This window comes from Triturus cristatus, chromosome 1_2 (genome assembly GCF_964204655.1).
Source record: "Triturus cristatus chromosome 1_2, aTriCri1.1, whole genome shotgun sequence".
Lineage (NCBI taxonomy): Eukaryota > Metazoa > Chordata > Amphibia > Caudata > Salamandridae > Triturus > Triturus cristatus.
In genome coordinates this window covers 1,180,180,775-1,180,201,101 of record NC_140580.1, presented here as the reverse complement: position 1 = coordinate 1,180,201,101, position 20,327 = coordinate 1,180,180,775, and the positions used below count along the sequence as shown (strand labels likewise).

General features: G+C 45.5%; 1 protein-coding gene across 6 annotated transcripts in view; it reads left to right on the top strand.

The window, feature by feature from the left end:
- The window catches only part of SPTAN1 (spectrin alpha, non-erythrocytic 1), a 724,155-nt gene that overhangs the window by 251,554 nt on the left and 452,274 nt on the right, over positions 1-20,327 (top strand). For all 6 annotated transcript variants that reach the window (XM_085614072.1, XM_085614071.1, XM_085614070.1 and 3 more), the window contains exons 20-22: positions 15,852-15,944; positions 16,230-16,364; positions 19,422-19,570. In XM_085614072.1, coding sequence (XP_085470198.1) covers positions 15,852-15,944; positions 16,230-16,364; positions 19,422-19,570 — 377 coding nt within the window. The remainder of the gene's footprint in view (positions 1-15,851; positions 15,945-16,229; positions 16,365-19,421; positions 19,571-20,327) is intronic.

The window sequence follows — 20,327 nt, the reverse complement described above, 5'->3', positions numbered from 1 at the left end:
GAGCGGGGCACATGTTAGATCTTATATTTACTAACATATCGAAGACTAACATTACAAATATAACCCCTTTGACATGGACGGACCATTATAGGATAGATTTTACATTAAACCTACCTATAAAGACTAAAAGACCGTTAGCTCAACCGACTAACTCTACTAAATGTTGGAGTAAATTCTCTTTGGAAAAATTTAAGGAAGAATTCTCTCATATTCTCAACTCTGATATGACATGTGAAGAAGAAATTTGTCTATTGCGTGGCAACATAGAGAAAGCACTAGACCATTGCTCGCGGACTCGCGCAACCAACCGATCTAAACCGAAAACCTTGGAGAAATGGTATGGCCCGGACCTAAAAATTGAAAAAAGAAAATGCACCACACTTGAGCATAAATGGAGAGTGAGTAGAAACCCCGAAGACAGAGCCACTTACAAACATCAACTGAAAATATACCACACCGCCATACGCAAAGCAAAGAAAGACTATCTTTCTCAAAAAATACTAGAGAATAAAAACTCGTCCAAGGAGCTTTTTAAAATAGTAAAAGAACTTTGCAATCCCCCCAGTCTTACATCTAATTTAACGCCATCACAAGAAAATTGCACAAAAATTAGTGACTTTTTTTGCGATAAAATCGACAAAATATATGCCTCTTTTATAAATAACAGCCAGGCCCCTGTGGAGTATCAGATGGACTCCACTTCGCAAGCCAACTGCTCTACCTTTGGCCCATTTTCAGAAGACGAGGTCACCAAAGCCATGTCAGAAATCAAATCAGGCTCGCCATGGGATGTCTGTCCACACTATATTTTCTCTCAACTAACTCCCATAATTGGCCCAGCAGTCACAAAAGTTCTTAACCAGTCCCTGGAGCAAGCTGTATTCCCAGAAGTTTGGAAAAATTCGGCGGTTATCCCACTACTAAAAAAGGCAGGCGGGGACATAAACGACCCAGCCAATTATCGTCCCATTTCACAGCTCCCCTTCCTATCCAAGGTTTTAGAAAGACTGGTAACAAAACAACTGTCAAGGTATCTGGAAATCAACAATCTACTAGATGTCTCCCAAACCGGTTTTAGATCAAATAACAGCACAGAGACTACGCTCCTGGCTGTAATGGACGATATCCAAATGCAGGTCGATAAAGGCAAAACGGTCGCCCTGATACTCCTTGATTTATCAGGGGCGTTTGATACCGTGTCCCATAAACTGTTAATTCACATGCTTGCCGCTAAAGGAATACAAGGTAAAGCCCTAAATTGGCTGGAGTCCTTTCTATCAAACGGATCCCAGTCCATCTGTTTAGGTAACTTTACCTCTACCCCTCGAAAGATTAAATATGGAGTGCCCCAAGGGGCAGCATTGAGCCCAACATTGTTCAATGTATACGTCTCCTCATTGGCGTCGATTGGCAAGAAATGGGACATTAATATCTGCTCCTACGCTGACGATACTCAGCTGATGGTAACCCTAAATGGGGAAAATGACGCCAAAAGTAGACTGCAAAACTGCCTGTCAGAGCTATCCAACTGGATGCATGGTCATTATTTAAAACCAAATGCTGACAAGTCAGAAATTCTCCTCTTCGGGGGGACTAAACAGCTCTGGGATAACTTAAGAATTCAGATGGACACCACTCTATCGATGAAATGCCATGTCACCTCTATATGTGGCAAAGGATTTGCCATACTAAAAAGGTTGAAACGGGTCTTCCCCTGGATACCACTGGAATGCAGACAGATCCTAGTCCAGTCGCTACTAGTTAGCAGGCTGGACTATGGCAATTCTCTATTTGTGGGTATGTCGGACTACTTATTTAGAAAACTACAACTGGTCCAGAATGCTGCTGCTAAAGCTGTTTGCAATAAGAGAAAGTATGATTCAGCTACAAGCTGCCTGAGAGCCTTACACTGGCTGCCTATGAGGCAAAGAGCCACGTTCAAAATGCTATGCATCGCCCATAAAACAATACACAATACTGGCCCTTTCATTCTACGGAATAGAATTAAGTTCCATGCTCCAGCACGGAACTTACGTTCACAAGCCTCAGCCAAAGCAGCCACCACACGGATCAAGCTATCCAGGATGGGCGGACGTGCCTTTTCACACATTGCTGCTAAATGTTGGAATGATCTGTCCATCAACCTCCGACTCACGGACTCCTACCCCATCTTTAAGAAAAAACTAAAAACTGCATTATTCCCCATATCAGAATAATCAACAAGTCCCAGGAAACTGCCTTGGGTTTTACTGCTTAATATTGCAGCGCCGTGATATCCTGGTAGGATGAATGTTGCGCTTTACAAGTACACTTAACAATAAGCTCTGTGGGTACCACTGACCTCTCCCTTTGCTTCTGAAACAGCTTGCTGCCTCAGGCTTTCAAGAGTGGGACTGTCTCGCTGACCCTGGCACAGCTCTTCCCTAGAGGGTCCCCCTGAGCCCAAGAGTTCAACCTGGTAAGGGTCAAGCTCAATGGACTCATTTCCCTCAGGGGTATCCAAATCCTCTCCCTGTGGAGAGGGGTCCTGAATGTTTTGCTGTACAGAAGCTGGTTCCCCAGTCTTCTTTCCTTTTCTCTTGGTTGGCTGAGCCATTATTTCAGGCTCCAGACCTACTTTTTCACCCTTCCTCTTGCTCTGTGCTCTGATTTGCACACACACCAATTCAGGGATGCCCAGCATGGCTGCATGGGCCTTTAGCTCAACCTCGGGCTGAGGTTTCCAGATCATTTCCAAGCAGACATGCAGCTGGCAACTTTGGAGAGTCCACTACCTGTTTCAGGCCAGACAACCCCCACCCCCCCCCCCCTCCCCCTCCCCAGCCTAATGTCACCATGGGATGACTAGTGGTGACACTGTCAGCGTTGGTGACTGGGTAAGACTTCCCAATCAAATATTGCTCAGGGGAAACCAGTGTGTCTTTCACCATAGTGACACTGGCACCTGTATCCCTCAGAGCTTCTACCCTAGTTCCGTTCACCCAGGGGTACTGTAAGTATTTCTTTAAGTTGGGTGGCCACACAGCTACAGTGGCAAACTCCACTTCTCCCAGGGAGACTAGACTTGCTTCAGTGTGTTCCCAGATTTGCTCAGGGTACACCTCTGATCCCATTTGTATACTTGCTGCCCCAGGAGTAGCTGTACTGGGTGCCTTAGGGGCTTTGTTGTGGGGGCAAGATTTATCTACAGCTGGGTGACCTGACCTCTTACAGTTATTACACCAGGCCTTTAAGGGATCAAACTTCTTCCCCCTATAGCAGTGGTTCCCAAACTTTTTTGACCTGTGGCTCCCTTGACTAAATTGGCAGTTGGCCATGGCTCCCCACATTTTATTTTACCGGTGGGGGGATGAAACCCCGACCTAGGAGTACTCCCATTTGTCTTCCTAAATTAATTGGGATGCTTTTTTATTTTACAATTGATGACAAGCAGAGGAAGTCATGTTTTGGAGCATTTTTGATCATTAAAGGTTCCCTGGCAGGCCAAAACAGGTCAGGTCAAGTTACTTACCAGAAAGATGGCAGTACGCCGGGTGATGCAGTGACAGTCGCATGCCATGTCACTGTGCAAGGGCAGAGTCAGTCGCCTAGTAAAGTTAGTACAGTAGGGATGAGGCAGTCATTTGGGTGGCAGACTGGGAGGGCTGGTGAACAGCAAGTAATATATACTGTCAGTGGGGCCAGGTCAGCGAGCATTGGCAGAGCTATAAGTAGGCACACTCCGGGTCACAGGGGCTGAGGCAGGGCAGGACAGTAAGGTTGGGGGCAGAACAAGATGAATGGCAGAAGACAGGGCTGCGTAAGATCCAGCCAGCTCAGTGGGGCTGGGGTAGAGCCAGTCTCATGGCAGGAAGAATGGACGGGCAAGAGGCAGTTTTGTAGCATGCTGGTATGGATAAGGTAGAGTCAGTTGCACAAGGTGGACGTGGTAGTAGACCCAGTTATATCCCAGGTCAGTGTGGGGCACAGGACATTAATGACTTTGAATTGACCACATGTGTGCCCACTGCCGGTCCCTGCCCAGGTGCCTTTTATCACATAGGTCTGCTGCCCCCACGCCTAACAGCCCACTCCTGCTTCTGTCATCTGTCGAAATTGATGTGACACTAGCAGCTTCTTCCGGGGTACATACTTCGGAGAAGTCTCTGAGAAATATTGCTTTTGGTGCAAATTGTCTTCATTTTCAAGCCAGCTGTGAATGGATTCTAAAACATGCATTACTTTTTTTATTCAGAAACGTTTTTCAGGAAATAGACGGTGAGTGATAACAATGTCCCTTAAATTGTGTTCAGGGATTACAAACTTGTTTTGTCACTTAATAAATCCATTTGTCAACCTTATCTTTATTGAAGGACTGGCTAAAAATGTGTGCCTTGCAGACTGCACGCACCCTTTTGCAGAAAGTGCCTAGTTAAGTTCACTGGACTGTAATTTGCGACCTGCAGTTTGCAGAATGATCTCTGCAGCAAAGCATTTATACCAACTGATTTATACTTTTCATAGCTACCTTACACAGACTAGAAATGCGTGGCGTAGACGTAAACACGGTTCTTTGCCACATCCGTGCTCAACCAGTCTGAGCTCTTTTATGATCATTGGAACCTGTTAAGATTCCATAAAAGTATTTCCAAGAAGTGAGTTAGCCATGTTTTTTCAGAATATTATATCCTGAAACTGAACGTAAACAGACGTTTTCTGCAGGTGGCTAACCCTCAGAAGTGTAATAGGGACGGGTAGTATCAGCTCCAGAAAAAGTTTTATACATCGAGATATATACGGAGGGTCAGTCTGGGGGCAGGAAATTAATCCTGGCTGCAATGCGGCCTATTTCCACAGCCGCGAGTTTGCCCACTGGAATTTCTGATTATAAAATCAGGCACGGTGTTTCTTCAAGTTCACACAAAGTGTGGGAACAGCAGCCAGGATATAATTATACATGACTGTATTTCACATTTACAAGTTGTAGATATATTTGAAATCATCTTGTTCTGCGAGGGGCCTACTTCGTGTTCATTAAGTCAGATGCTGTCCTGTTTTTCGACGAGACTGCGGGGGCCACAGCACATTTATAACTTGTCCCTTTCAAACTCAACTTCTCAAAATAAACCAAATAAATGAGTTAATGAGCGAGCAGTGATTCAGCCCTAGTCTTACCTATTTGTAACTTGTGCAGAGGGTCCCACGAGGCACGGCAGAACACGGCGGGCAGCAATAATGCTCAATGGTCGTCAGAGCTGCGTATGCCAGTAAGCGGAGGCTACGTCTGTGAAAGCACGTACGTACCCACGTATGGCGGCAGTGCGCTCTTGGGCCAAACCATGTTCCCGGATTATGCAGGTGGTATTTGTAACTCCCCCGTATGTTGCGGCTGGAATAAGCTTCATCCTGCATTCAGGCGCTGTTAGAGCGTCAAAAGACGCATAATATTTTACTGCTTAAACACGTCCAAACACTATCTTTCCCACATCGTGCACGGCGCCCCTGGCTACTCATAATGGCGCACCAGGGCGCCGCGGCGCACAGTTTGGGAACCACTGCCCTATAGGGTTGGGGCATATAGGGAGTAGTTTGGGTCCCACCCACCTGAACAGGTTTTTGGGGCCCTTTGGAAGACTCAAACTTTTTATCTTGGGGATTCTCACCACCTTTCCCCTGGGGAGGCTTTGTGACCACTTTATTTTGGTCACCCCCAGTGGTTGTCCTTGTCACCCTAGTCTTGACCCAGTGGTCTGCCTTCTTTCCCAATTCTTGGGGAGAAATTAGACCTAGGTCTACCAAATGCTGATGCAACTTTTCATTTGTGCAGTTACTTAATATATGTTCCTTCATGAATAAATTGTACAATCCAGTAAAATCCTGCACACCATGTACAGCTAACCAACCTTCCAGTGTCTTTACTGAGAAGTCTACAAAGTCAATCCAGGACTGGGTCTGGGTTTTGTGAGCCCCCCTGAATCTAATTCTATACTCCTCAGTAGTGAATCCAAATCCCTCAATCAGAGCCTTCTTCATGAGGTCATAGGATCCTGCTTCTGGCCCAGAGAGGGTCAGCAGCCTGTCTCTGCAGTTACCAGAGAACAGTTCCCACGGGAGTGCCCAACAGAGAGGTCTCTTTACTTTTCTGATGTCACAAGGCCTCTCAAAGGCTGTGAACCATTTGGTGATATCACCTTCCTCAAATTTAGGGACAATCCCTTTGGGGATTTTAAGGTCAGACGTTTCCTCCCTATCCTCGTTTTTTATTATTGCTGCCACCATTGATGGGTGCTAACCCCATCTCTCTCCTTTCTTTTTCTTGAGCCAGGAGCCTGGACTCTAGCTCTAATCTTTTGGCCAGCCTTACATGGCTGTCCTCTTCACTGGTGGGTCCCCCAGTGATCTCTCTGGTACCAGTCACCTGTGTGATCTCTAGGTCCCCAGATGCTAATTCTTGGATTGAAGGGTATGGGTGCCCTCTCCTCCCTAGGGGATAGTATGGGGGGGGTTATTGTCAACCTCCTCTGCTTCCCCTTCCTCATCTGACTGGCTATCACCATGTTCAGATGGGTGGTCCTTCGCATACTCAGCCAAGAGCTCCTGGAGCCCTAGTATGGTTGGATGCAGGCCCATTGGTATATTTTTAGGTCTCGCCTTGCTATCGCGTAAGCGATCGCAAAGCGAGACTATTGTAAGGGGCTCCCAAAAGTGGTCCGAAAAGCGGATTGCATGGCGAGCACGCGCACAATCACGCGCATCGTGCCGCCATGCAATCCGTTTTGCATCGCACTTCAAAGGGTCCGCTTCCCCGCCCCTGCAAAGCGCGCGCCACGCTCCGCCGGGCTTGTCTTGTTTGTTGTTGTTCGCTGACTCCTAATAGCCCCTCGGGAGCCTCTCCTTGCTTCAGTCCCACCTCTCTCCCTGCAGAGCCTTTCACGTGGATGCCTCGCTTTCACTTTTACTTCGGGGATGCTGTGCTCAAATTTGTTATTTCACCAATGTCATGGCATCAATAAATTCCCTTTATTTTCTTCTCGAGACAGCGATTATCTGCCATAGGGAAGCATGCTTGTTTTGACGCCGAAATAACTACTTTCTTTCTCTGCACGGGATGCCACTTCTGATTGCCTTGCTTTCAATGATAGATTATTTACTTTTCAAAAGCACACATTTAGTTATTCTTTCCCCATCTTTCAAGCAATTTGTTTGTTACAAGGAGCATGGGTTGTAATTGTTCTTTACGTATAAAATACCTGTTTTGCCCACAGTTGTAATTACTTAAAAATGCCTACGCACCATTCTGCCTCCTTCTTGTTCAAGAATTCTTTTAGCCCTGAGCTGCTTCTCACAAAAAAGTAGATTTTTATAAATTGTCTTGTTATTTTTCCACAACGTTTGTTGCTCGATTTTCATGCCAAATATGTTCATGGCCCAGCTCGTGTTTTGGGACTTAGAGCCAAGGCAGACCCTTGGCTCTGCTTTCTGCTTTGCCCACGTCCAGTAGTACAACACCAGGAACTAAAAGCTAACCTGAAAAAAACGAATCTCTGAAAAGGAGATGCAGTTCAAGACGCTGCCTTTGAGATCAGTTGTGTGTTTTTAACACGAGCTATCATTGTATAAAACATAGTAGCATAAGAGGGGCACTAGTGAAACCGATTGTGCTCTTCAGTATTAGGCTAATCTGGCAAGGGTTTGCATCGTTTGCAGTGCCGGCCATTTGTTCCAGAGAGTGCCCCTTTAGTTAAGCTATAAAGGTCATTTCATATTGCACGGCTTGATTTTCCTTTATAAGTGGTTGACCTGACACCAGCACAGACGTGTTTAGTGTCACTAGGTTGTTATTTTAAACCTTGCAGGACGTGATTTAATTGAGTTTATGAAGTTGTTCGGCGTTTTGGTTGCTGCAGCTTGATGAGGACAAAAGGCACTCCTCTTTGTCCTGCGACGTGGCATGGGAATGTCACTTGGCCTTGCAGGCAGGGCAGGTGTCTGCACTGTTAGTTCTTTACATTTGTCTCAGTATACCGGTTCCATTGAGAATTGTGTTACCTAAAAATAGTGGTGGGAGTGTCAAGAGAAATGTAAAATCAGGATATAATGGTTTTGTCCAAATTCTAAAAAGAAAATTGTAAATTCGTGATAGAAATGCTGTATCTTTTAAGTGCAAAGATCCGGTGTTTTATGCTTTTTTGCAAAGTATGGCTACAGTATTTATAACCGAACCAGCAAGTGTGCGCTTTCGCAGACGACACAAACAGTTTTATTATAACTGTAGGCAGCAGTAAGATCTGCTGGTTGAATCAAATCTGCTCATTTGCAGACCGAGTGTCACTCTGTAAATTGTACTTCATCTTCAACTCTAACTTTGCTCTTCTATATGATTACTGATTTGTGTAAATCTCTGACCAAATTGAACTAGCTAGCCGATTTTGTTCTTAGCGATTCCGAATGTGAGAGTCTCATGCGTTTTTGCCTCAGCCATCGGACATTTATTTACTTCTTTCCCTAGAAGTGCCCAAGGAATCATGCCTTACTTTTCCTTGTTCAAGACTAGTACTCTGCTGCAATATAGGTGATTTCTTTATCCTTTTATAGAACAGACTAGTTAAATATATCCCTGTCTTACAGCCTACTACCACAATTATACCCGTGCTGTACAGGCTACTCCAAATTGCCCTTTCCTTCTATGCATCTAAGTAATAGGTTTCCATGGACCATCTAAGATCTATCTTCATTTCTCTTGAGATGTAGCTTCTAGTACTTGACACTACTCCAGAGGCCTTAGTATGGAAACCACTTTATATGTATTTTAGCTGCACTAGACCTGGTTGTCCTCATTGCCATCTCTTTGATCTGGTTTGTTTTCCGTACAGTTCCTTGCACTCCCTTCTTAAAGTAAATAGTTTGTTAGCAGGTCGCAATCTTCAGCAATCCCATTATCTTTAGTACCATTTTTCTTAGATAAGTAACAGCACAATTTTCGTATTCGAAATTGGATTTTTTTTTCTTCATTTTCATTTGCTCATCAGTAATTTGTCAGTATCATGTGATTCCCACGCGCACACCTGTATGCATTTTACACATATAAATTTCTCTATATCAGGAGTAATTCCTGTGTAGAAGATGCTATTATGTCCACTGAATCCAGACAGTACTGCCTTTTCTCCTTTACAGGTCGAAGCCTACCAGACAGTAGAGCTGACTGGTTTCGAAAGACTTATTTGGGTGCATGTTGTCAGCTGACCTGCTAAGCCACTCCGTCCGTTGCTTTCCATTGGCTGTTTATTTTGTCACTTATTTTCTTGCTTTCTATTCAATGGTTTTATTTACTTTAGCCTGTTCATCTAATCTTTGACGCTCTTAGGGAGCATAGACTGTTTACCATCTTTCTGATTGGCTCCTTTTATCCTTCCGATAGTGGCTGCTTTTTGGGAACTTTTGTCTTTCTTTCTAAAAGTATCAAGAGTGCATGCTTTTCCCCTGTTCAGTTTTTCTACTTCTCCCATCTCATTTGTTTTCATAACATTATAAAAATGTAATTTTCACGATTTTGTTTTACGAGCCGCTCTTACGTAAACTTTCACATTTATAGAGCTTTACCCTTCATGTGCTTTAAATCCAAGTTGCAATCTCCGTTGTTTATTCGCTCCTCCTCCTCCACGTTGCTCTGCCTCAGTTTGTTTCCCTTGCCATGTCCACTGTGTTGTTTCCACCTCCGCATTCTGTGTGTTTCTTTCCCTGTGGACTACTGTGTTGCTTCCGCCCACCCCCTGTGTGTTGCTTCCGCCCACCCCCTGTGTGTTGCTTCCGCCCACCCCCTGTGTGTTGCTTCCGCCCACCCCCTGTGTGTTGCTTACCCCACCCCCTGTGTGTTGCTTACCCCACCTGCGTTCTATCCCCCACCTGCGTTCTATCCCCACCTGCTCTTTCATCCCACCCGTGATACATTTTTTACCCATCCAACTTTAATCAGTTAACAAAAAAACCTCTTGCATAGTTTTGTAGATGTGCATATGCTTGTTGTGTGCACATACAAAGTGACTCAGCCGTCGTAATTTTTTCTTTTCAACTGTTGCATGGCTAAACACTTTTAAGGTCCCAAAAGCGAGACCTATGGCTATGCCAATGCTTAAGTTTGCATAGGGACCTCAATTCCTTGAAAGACAAGTGCAAGTAAGGTGCGAGGTCGAGCTCCTCCACCAGGTCCATGTTGTTATTTTCACTAATAGCTGGGTTTATTTGAGACATTCTAACCTGACAGTTCTAACCCTCTACCCTGACTATAGTGACTTTTATTTTTCTAAAATTCTAATGGGACTTAAGCAAGGCCCTAGCAAGACTTTTAGTAACTTTGGAAAAGACCAATCAGAATTCTAAAGGCAATTTTTAAGAGTTCTGTCGTGTGATCAGATGGTAACCAAGTAGTCCAACAAATGCAAGTTTGTATCCCACCGCTGATCCACCAATGTGAGAAAGTGGCTCTGTATATACTGTTCCCAGAGAGGTACAGAGTCCACAGTCCCCAGAGGTTTGGCAGAGCCTAAAGTTGGATATAACCTTACTCTCTAAAGTGGTAGCTTGGTCGAGCAGTAAGGCAGTATCAGAGGACAGTGTAAAGCATTTGTTGCACACACTCAGTCAGCAAATGGTCTCACACACTCAATAACTGAACTCTAGTCCAATGGTTTATATATAAAAAATATATATGCTTGTTTTATTTTAGAACCAACAATAGATATTAAAATATACTTTCTCAGAATGAGATGCTTTATATAAATACTTTTGCAATATGCAATTTACTTTTGTAGACAGTTACAAGTGGTTGCAATAGGCAACACAATTCTAAACGCAATAATGCATTGAGTTCAATGGAAGTTTCAAGTTATTTGCAACAGATTACGTTTAGGATTACTTTTGGAATTCCAGGACTGAATCCTAGATTCAGTCCTGGCTCAGTATTTGGAATCAAGTGATAAAGTCGACTTAATTACTGTGATTTTTAGACAATATTTTGCTATTTTTAAAGTTGACACTTGAAAAATATTTCTTAAAAACAGTCAATGATTCCCTATGGAAGAAAATTCAAGTTGCAGGTATAGTATGTTCTCGTTACTTTTGTAATCCAGTACTGGGTGCCTAGACTCAGTACTGGGACCTTTATCCAAAACAGGTAAGAAATTACGTTTTCAGATATTGTACGATTTTTAAAGAATATTTAAAGATTGCAGAAATTGACAATTAGAAGAAATTTCTCAGAAAAACAGTCAATGATTTCCTATGGGAGAAAATTGGGTTACTGGTAAGTACAGTTGTAAGTATTTTTCAGAGTCAGTGCTGGGCACTAAGATCCAGCACTGGGAGCTTACCTAAGAGCAGGTGAGTGTTTTCGTTTTCGTTACTCGGCTGATTTTTGGTGAATATTTTAAGTTTTGAAAAGTCCACACTTACAAGAAATTTCAGGAAAAAACAGTCAATGCTACCCTATAGAGAAAATTGAGTTATCAGTTTAAAGGTAAGTACTCGACTGGCAGAGTTAAGGTTCTGGGCATAGACTCAGGGGTCACCCAGGGTCAGGTAGGTACAGTTGGTTCACCCTCAGCGGCCGGGTGCAGAGAGAGTTAGGCCCAATGTTATCCTATGAGAGGGGTCCCTGTCCTGGGGTGGGTACACCCCCTATCCTGCCTCTCTCCTGTGGGAGGGGGGCAGTAGTCTAGTCCTGATAGGGTAGGGCTTCCCATCTTCAAGATGGCGAGAACCCGGAGATGTGCTTCACCTCGCCTCCCCCACCTGAGGGGTGGGGTTGGCAGGCTGGCACATCCCCTGTCCTTATTTGGGGTTTCCGACCAAGCGTCCTGCCAGAGTGGGGGGTTGCAGTGGCCTGGGGAAGCTCGCAGAGGCGGCATGCCTTTGAAGCTTCCCCCTGTTCATCCTGGGGGAGGAGTTTTAGCACCTCGCCCAGGATGTGCATTGTTGCAGGCCCAGGAGAGCAGGGGTTCTCCTACCCAGGGGTCCAGCAACATGTCTGCTGTGTGGCAGCCTAGGCAGCCTCAGAACAGACCTGGATTGTAGGTTAGGTTTTAGGGGGCATCTCTAAGATGCTCTCTGGGGTGCTTGGTACATTAAATCCCACACTGGCATCAGGGTTTAATGTGCTGAGAAGTTTGATACCAAACATCCCAGTCTTCAGTGGAGCCATTATGGTGCTGTGGAGTTTGTAATGACCACCTCCCAGCACCATATACTCTTGATGGCAGCAATGCACTTACAGGGCCCAGGAATGGACCTGGGTACTGTAGGGGTACAGGGCTCATGCACCTGTACCCTCACCACTGGCATAGGGCACCCAGCTAGAGGGGTGATTGATGTATGCCAGGGCAGTGGTTTGTGGGCATGGCACACAGGGATGTGTGCCATGTCGACTCGCAGCAATTGCAGCTTACTTACAAAACAGGCAACATCTATCACTCTTCAGAGTACCTGCCATTATATCCTACATGGAAGGCCTGAAAAGAATAATTCCCCCCTGAGTACCACCCTCACCTGTGTGGAACTTAAATATAGTTCTCACAAGGCTAATGGGGCCTCCCATCGAACCTTTGCACAAATGCGAACTACAATTCCTAACATGGAAAACAGCTTTCCTTGTAGCCATCACTTCCCTTAGTAGGGTCAGTGAGATACAAGCATTTACCATACAAGAACCTTTTCTTCAAATGCACCATAACAAGGTTGTTCTCCGTACCAACCCAAAATTCCTACCTAAAGTCATTTCCCCTTTTCACCTAAACCAATCTGTAGAACTACCAGTATTTTTCTCGCAACCACAGACGGTTGCAGAAAGGGCTCTGCATACGCTAGATGTCAAACGAGCCTTACTCTTCTACATCGAGAGAACACAACCTTTCTGCAAGACCAAACAACTGTTTGTCTCTTTCTCTCCACCACACAAGGGCAACCCCATCTCAAAATCAGGGATAGCTAGGTGGATTGTAAAATGCATCCAGATTTGCTACCACAAAGCAAAACGAACGCTATCCCTTACCCCTAAAGCCCATTCTACACGAAAGATGGCATTTTTAGGGAACATCCCATTAGATGATATCTGCAAAGCAGCTACATGGTCAACACCGCACACTTTCACCAAACACTATTGTGTAGATGTGCTAACTAAGCAACAAGCTAGTGTGGGCCAGGCTGTACTTAAAACACTATTTCAAACCACTGCAACAAATACCGGTGGTCGCCTCTAAAGTTGGAACTGCTATATAGTCTATGCAAAAGTGTGTAATCTGCATCTCATATGCCTTGAACGGAATATGCTACTTACCAGTATGCATCTGTTCTTGGCATGTAGAGCTGCCGATCTACACACGCCCACCCGCCTCCCCGGCTACTTGTATCTGTTCCAGTTTATCTTATTTAGATACAAACATGGGTTTCTTCACTGTTATTACTACCCTCCATCTTTCCCTGCTGGCGAAAAACAATCTGAGGATGGAGCCGAAGCCCATGCGCAATACGATCCAAAGGAGGAGTCACCGACCTTGTGACTTCCAAAGACTTTCCAAGAGGAAAAACAAACTGCAAACATCTGGGCCCAACACCAGATGGCGATCTATGCAAAAGTGTGTAGATCTGCAGCTCTACATGCCAAGAACAGATGCATACTGGTAAGTAGCATATTCCTTCTCACATGCATCTCCTGTGAATACTGGATTTGTTCAACTGCGACCTCTGGCAGCAGCCAGAAACCGCAAATCCGCCCCACTTTGCACCCGCCGTCGACGGGCCGAGTTTGAGTGGGCAAACACCACGAGGAGGTCACCCTGGCGATCCTGAACCGAGATAAGGCGACCCCTGACCTGCTTCAAGCCTCCAGCTGACGCCTGCAGCCTAAATCCAGAAGGCCCCCCTGACCGCAACCAGGAGCTGGTAAGAAGATTCGACCCTAAAAGGCACCTCTGTACCAGACGCCCCACGACCTTGTGTGCCCAAATCAACGGTGCCTAACCAACCCCTAACTTCCCAACTTGCCTCTAGAAGTGGTGGTCGCACCCAGAAGTCCATCTCCCTGCCTGCAGTGTTTTTGCAAACCGGTGGTTCTTTATTTTTAAACAGGGCATCCGGCGTCGAAACGGCACCCTGCACTGGATCGCCCTAGTGCCTCTGAGGGTGCACATTTGTTGCTAATTTGTTGACCTGTTTGGCCTGAGCTAACGTCCAGGAGCTTTGCTCCCACATCCCAGTGGCCTGCTTGCCAGCAGCCACCAACTGGAGGCCCTCTATCGGATAACATTGGGCCTCAGCACCCTGCACCCGGCCGCCCTAGTGCTGCTGAGGGTGTAACAAGAGTGCATCCTTGACCCTGGGTGAACCCTAGTTCTAACCCCAGAACCTCAACTCCAAAGACCGATTACTTACCTAAAAACCGATTAACCATATTAACCTCCATAAGATAACATTGACACTTTTTCCTGAAAAAGTTTAGTGTGGAGTTTTGAAACCTAAAGAAATTCTTTAAAATTGTAAGATTTAACAAAAACGCTTTTACTCGCCTGTTTAAAGGAAATGACCTGGTGCTGCATTCAGGCATACAGCACTAAGTAAAGTAATCCAAAAGTAACTTACCTGCTATTTTACTGGAACTCCCATTCAAGTCTATGTACTATAACAGGTGATTGCATTTCTCTGAAACAATGCTACAAGTCAAACCATAGTAAATTTACAATTGAAATTTTTTACAATCGGCATTTATTACTGTAAATTTTTATTGCTTACCTATGCCAGGCGTGCTTGGTTCTAGAAATAAAACAACTAAAAGAATATTTTTATTCAAAAACAATTGGTCTGAAGTTGTCTTTGAGTGTGTAAATTCATTTGCTGACTGTGTACAACAAATGCTGAACACTGTCCTCTGATACTGCCTTACTGCTCGACCAAGCTACCACAAATAGAGAGGAAGGTGCTATCTACTTTTACCTCTGCCTACCTTTGGGGTTCCACTGGACTCTGTACACACTATACCTCACTTTGGTATAGTATATACAGAGCCAGCTTCCTACAACCTGCAGTCTTGGAAACAGGTTGCAGTGGGCAAAGCAGTACTAAGAAACCTATTCACATCCCCACTCCCCCTTAAAACCCTCCTCCCTAGGGTAGAGTAATACTGCTAGATAGTCGGTGCAAAATGTATGAATCTAGAAGTGATTTCACAATGCAAAAGAAGCCAGTTCCGGACCCACCCGCCTCCCCAGTGATGAGAAAGCAAACCGGTGGGAAGATCATGTAAAGGAAAGAAAATAGACAGAAATCAGGAAAAGTAAATAAATAACCCTTAGTCTCAAAAAGAAGGGGCAAAAATAATCTGAAGATGGCTACCACGCACAGGAACTACTGGGTTGCTGTCTGACGTCACGCAAGGGGTGGACCTTGCACCAAATGGTGGTTGATGCCCAGAAAAAAAGAGAAACCGACAATTTGGACCCAACCACTAGATGGTGGAATAATCCAGAGCATGTGAATCCAGAAAACTCTTGAAGCTGCAAAACTGCTCCTACTGGGTAAGTAAACATTTTGTTTTGCAGCTTGAAGCTTTGCTAAAGTCACATGCGACCCGCCCACCTCCCCATTGAAAGTCACATAGAGGGGGGAAAATCTACGATTGTGGGCACGCACAGGGGCAATGCGGGCTTACGGTCGATATTTTATTATGGCTCTGCCTATGTAGACGCCCACGCACAAAACAAGTTTTCCAACAAATACTTCCAGACTCAACCACTTGAAGACTGTCTTGGGGTCTAAGCCCGTATTTGCACCTTTTGGGCTGAAGTCTGAGTTTACATGTGTTTCTCACTTTTTCCTCTTGGTTTCAGGCTCTTCTGAAGAAACATGAAGCACTGATGTCTGATCTCACGGCCTACGGTAGCAGTATCCTTGCTCTGCGAGAGCAGGCTCAGGCCTGTAGGGTAAGGAGACCAGTCTCGCATTCTCCTTTCCACATTTTGATGCTTTGCGTTTGAGAGTCTTCATCTCAAGATTGGGTGCGGTTGATGCGTTCTGATTTATATCCCTCCCAGAGCAGTTTCTTTCACTTGCAAACGCCGCTCTTGCATTGGTGCTAAATACATGTATGTGATTCAGAATGAAGATTGACAACTGCTGCTTTTGCGCACGTGGTGGCCTATGGAGTTTATTGCAGGTATGGTGGTATTCCAGCCATTTGAGCACCATGTTTCTTTCCTCCTATGAAGCAACAAGTGGCGCCCACAGATGACGAAACTGGGAAAGAGCTGGTTCTGGCATTGTATGACTATCAAGAGAAGAGTCCGCGGGAGGTGACCATGAAGAAGGGGGATATCTTGACACTGCTGAACAGCACCAACAAGGTAATGTTTGCTGGCGTCTCTGGCTAGTTTCAGATAACCGCCCCAAGAGGTTAAGGGCCGTTCAATCTCCCCTCACCCTACCAACCGTCCACCATCCACTTATTCTAGGGTAAGTTATACACTGAAAAGCTTAGTAGGTTGTGCCACAAGCTCAGTTAAAAAGAAAAACAACAAAAAACTTAAACTGCGCCTGTTAGGTAATTGCAAATCCCGGTGTTGCAACAATCGCTGAATTCTATGGAGTTCCATGTTGAAGTGTTGAAACAATATAGAAAACACAGATGCACCAATAGCGTGTCTGACATCTGTCTGCCAGTATCCCTAGACTGCAGTGAAAAAATACCCATCACAATATCTTCATTAATGTTCTGAAGACTGGAATAATTTCTACGTCCGTCTGACATCCTGGAACACTTGAACAGCGAGAATGTTATCACTCCGATCTCAGACGAGGTACAGACAATGCCTGTATAGAGCAATACATTGTTTAATATTTAGAGGAGTGGATGAAAATAACCATGCTAAAATCCCAAATGGGGTTAAAAACTGGCCTGCGCTGCTCCAGCATTTTCCATTTTCACCATTTCAAGGAGAGCAAGAAAGTAAACTGACCCCAGATTTGCCTGTAATGCAACTAGAGACTGGGGTGACTTTTTGGACCCCTTAAGATCCCTCCATGTTCCCATCTATTTCGAGCATCACCGGTGACTGGTGCCCGCCATAGTGCAGTCTCTCTTGTCCATGCGAGTGAGCATCATAAGTGACTGGTGCCCGCCATAGTGCAGTCACTCTCTTGTCCATGCGAGTGAGCATCACCGGTGACTGGTGCCCACCATAGTGCAGTCGCTCTCTAGTCCATGCGAGTGAGCATCACCGGTGACTGGTGCCCGCCATAATGCAGTCTATCTGTTGTCTATGGGAGTGAGCATCACCGGTGACTGGTGCTTGAGTGAGCATTACAGGTGACTGGTGCCCGCCATGGTGCAGTCGCTCTCTTGTCCATGCGAGTCAATTGGCTTGTGATCCCAAAGGTGCTTGCTGCTACAGACACCAGAGCTTTTGTCGATCTGGTGGGCAGGCTGCGAAAACAGCCTGTAGTGGGGACCTCGTGAGGTCTTCTAAACGTAACCTACTCTTCAACCAAAAGAACTCTGCACGTGAGACTTTGCAGAAGCTCTGGATCACAGATGGTCTGTGGATATCCTGTTCAGAATGCCTTTTCCTCTTTTCCCATAAACCTTTCATTGCATGAGTAATCACCTTCCAGAATTTCTTGGTCACTAGATGCCACAAGCAAAGGCATAACACAGGCCCTGTGATGCAGGGAGCTTCACCCCTCAGGGTATTTGTTGCTCAGATCTTGATGCCCCTCACCACATTCTGCAGGGCCCCCCCCCCCCCCCGAGACTTGGCAACCCCAATTTTATGCTCCCTTTGACATCTTGGATGACCATGCTGCAGACTGTGCTGCCAGGAATGAGTGGCCAATAAACCTGCGACAAAGGCTCAGGTTGTTAATCTGCCTCTGTACAAGCAACTGGCCCCATTACTCTCTACCCTAAGTTATGTGACGGGCTTTATACCTCATCCGGTGGATTCAGAGGTATTGAATGATTCCGTTCTAATGGCCTTTCACCCACTGCAGGCTACTTCAAGAGATTCAAATCTCTACTTGAAGTGTTCATTGCCGGCAAAGCCTGCACTCAAGAAAAGGAAGCTTGCACTGGAATAACTGATGCTTGTAATTCCCAACCAAGAAAGCTGCGATTAAGAGCCACGCCGGATCTTCTCCCTTCCACCATCTAATAGTTAAGATCCAGGGCTTGCTGCTGATATATTAACGTCTTTGTAAACTTCTGTATGTCCAGCCCACTGTTTAACCAGCACTGACCCTTGTCATCTGCAGCTCCTCAAAGCTCCCTTCAACCACTACTTGCCTAGAGGTGTTTAGAATAGCTCTGATCTCGAAGGTCGGTACGCTGGCTCTCCTGCTGCAGACTGTCCTCAGCGTCACAAGGACTGTTTGTGGGAACGGCCGAGGAGGCCTGTGCCTAGCGCGACTCAGCCACAAATGTCAACTACCTTCACTCAATCCATCACTGCCGTGTGATATTAGTCAAGGTTCAGTTTTGGAGTAGGCTCGGGTCCCTGTGTTAAATGTGTTACTCCATGACTGTCTGTACCTGTAGGCTTGGCGCTTTGATAAGACCTCTGTACAAATCTTCAGACTGACCAATCTGAATTCACCAGTATGGGATAAAACCTTACCTAGAAGAAACCTGGTGGAGCCCCCCTTTCTCTCCAGATGGTAAATATCTGCACCATGACACTGCTAGGTTTATTGAATAACTCCTGTTGCTCCTTCTCTGTACATGCACTGTGTACTTAAGGCAAACAGCCCCATCCATCCTTCACAACAATGTGACATTTCACTTGCTGTTTTGTGTTCCTGTGATCGCAGTGCGGTTTTGTTTTCATGGTTGTTTGCTCAGTTTTTTAACTTTTTTTTACTGGCCTTTCTTTTGTACTAATTTCTTTTCTGCAGGAAATGGAACATACCCAAATGAGTTGCTTCCTCCCTAACCTGTTCATAGAATTGGGAGGCACCACTGGCCTGGCGTAGTCCCCAGTTTTCACTCTAAATCCTTAGAACATCCTTTGTGGCTGAACAAGTGACTTACTCGTGGTTGTTTTCTAGCTTGAGTCACTGAGTTGCAACCAATTGAGCACATACTTGGGTTTCTAGCCGTTGTATTCTGGACACCAGAGAGTAAATGAAGATGAGGTGCAGAGGCTGAACATGCTACCATCCTAAGTAGTAATGAAGGTCCAGACGAGACGGAGTGACTTCACCCTGTAGACAGGATAAACCTTTTCTAAGAAGGTCCTTGATCAAACATGACAGACATGTTTGTGGCACTGCGCCACCTGCCCATGCTGAAGAACAATTGTTGGCCAGCAGGGCCCTTCGATGTTAACCGCAGATCTGAAGCTCTTCAAGACCTTGTTTTTGAAATCTGTTTGCTCTGAATTTTCTTATTTCTGTCTCTTTTTCAGGACTGGTGGAAGGTGGAGGTGAATGACCGTCAGGGATTTGTGCCTGCAGCCTACGTAAAGAAACTTGACCCTGCCCAGTCGTCATCCCGGGAGAACCTTCTTGAAGAGCAGGGCAGCATTGCGTTGCGGCAGGAGCAGATCGACAATCAGTAAGACTTCTCAAGAGTTGCACCTGTGTAAAGTCTCTTGATTCTCGGTTCCTCGATGTGAGAATTCCAAAGTCTGTAAAAGGATCTGCGTCCCTCCAGCAGGAGTAGACAAGAGCGAGCCCAAGCCACTGATCAGAGCCCATGCTAGTTTCCTATAACTACTCTGCCTCTTCTGCCCCGGAAGCCATTTTAACAGCACCGCTCCTCTTAACTGCATTCATCTGTCATGGCTTGTGTTCTAACCCACTTATTCTCTTCTTTCCCCCGATATTTTGCCTGAAATTCGTTTCTACCTCAGCTTTGTGATGTCTGGTTTTCAATTGCACCAGGCATGATGGATATTCCGTATGTGTTCCTAGACGTCTGTCTGGCACGGGGACAGCACCTAACGTGATCTGTACTGCAGTTGACGTATAATTGTACCCCTATTCTTTATGTAGACCCATTTTGCAGGTGACACTTGTAGGATTAACTTACCAGAAGCTTAGGTGTGCTAGGACAGAGGATTTAGTTTTTCAGCTTATTTACAGCTCTCTCCATATGCAGGATGTGGCGATGGTGAATCCAGTGGGGCAGCCTGGAAAGTCCTCAGACTGAGACAGGTCTTACATCGTGACGGCTACTAGTGGCCAGGCAGTTCTCCAGCGTAGCAAGTGAATATTTGAAGGTGGGAGGCAGTGTGGAGGAGCGAAGCAGCTCCTGTGGGGGTAAGCTCGGTAACCATTGCGGGAATCGAGGGCTGACTTCACAGGTTTCA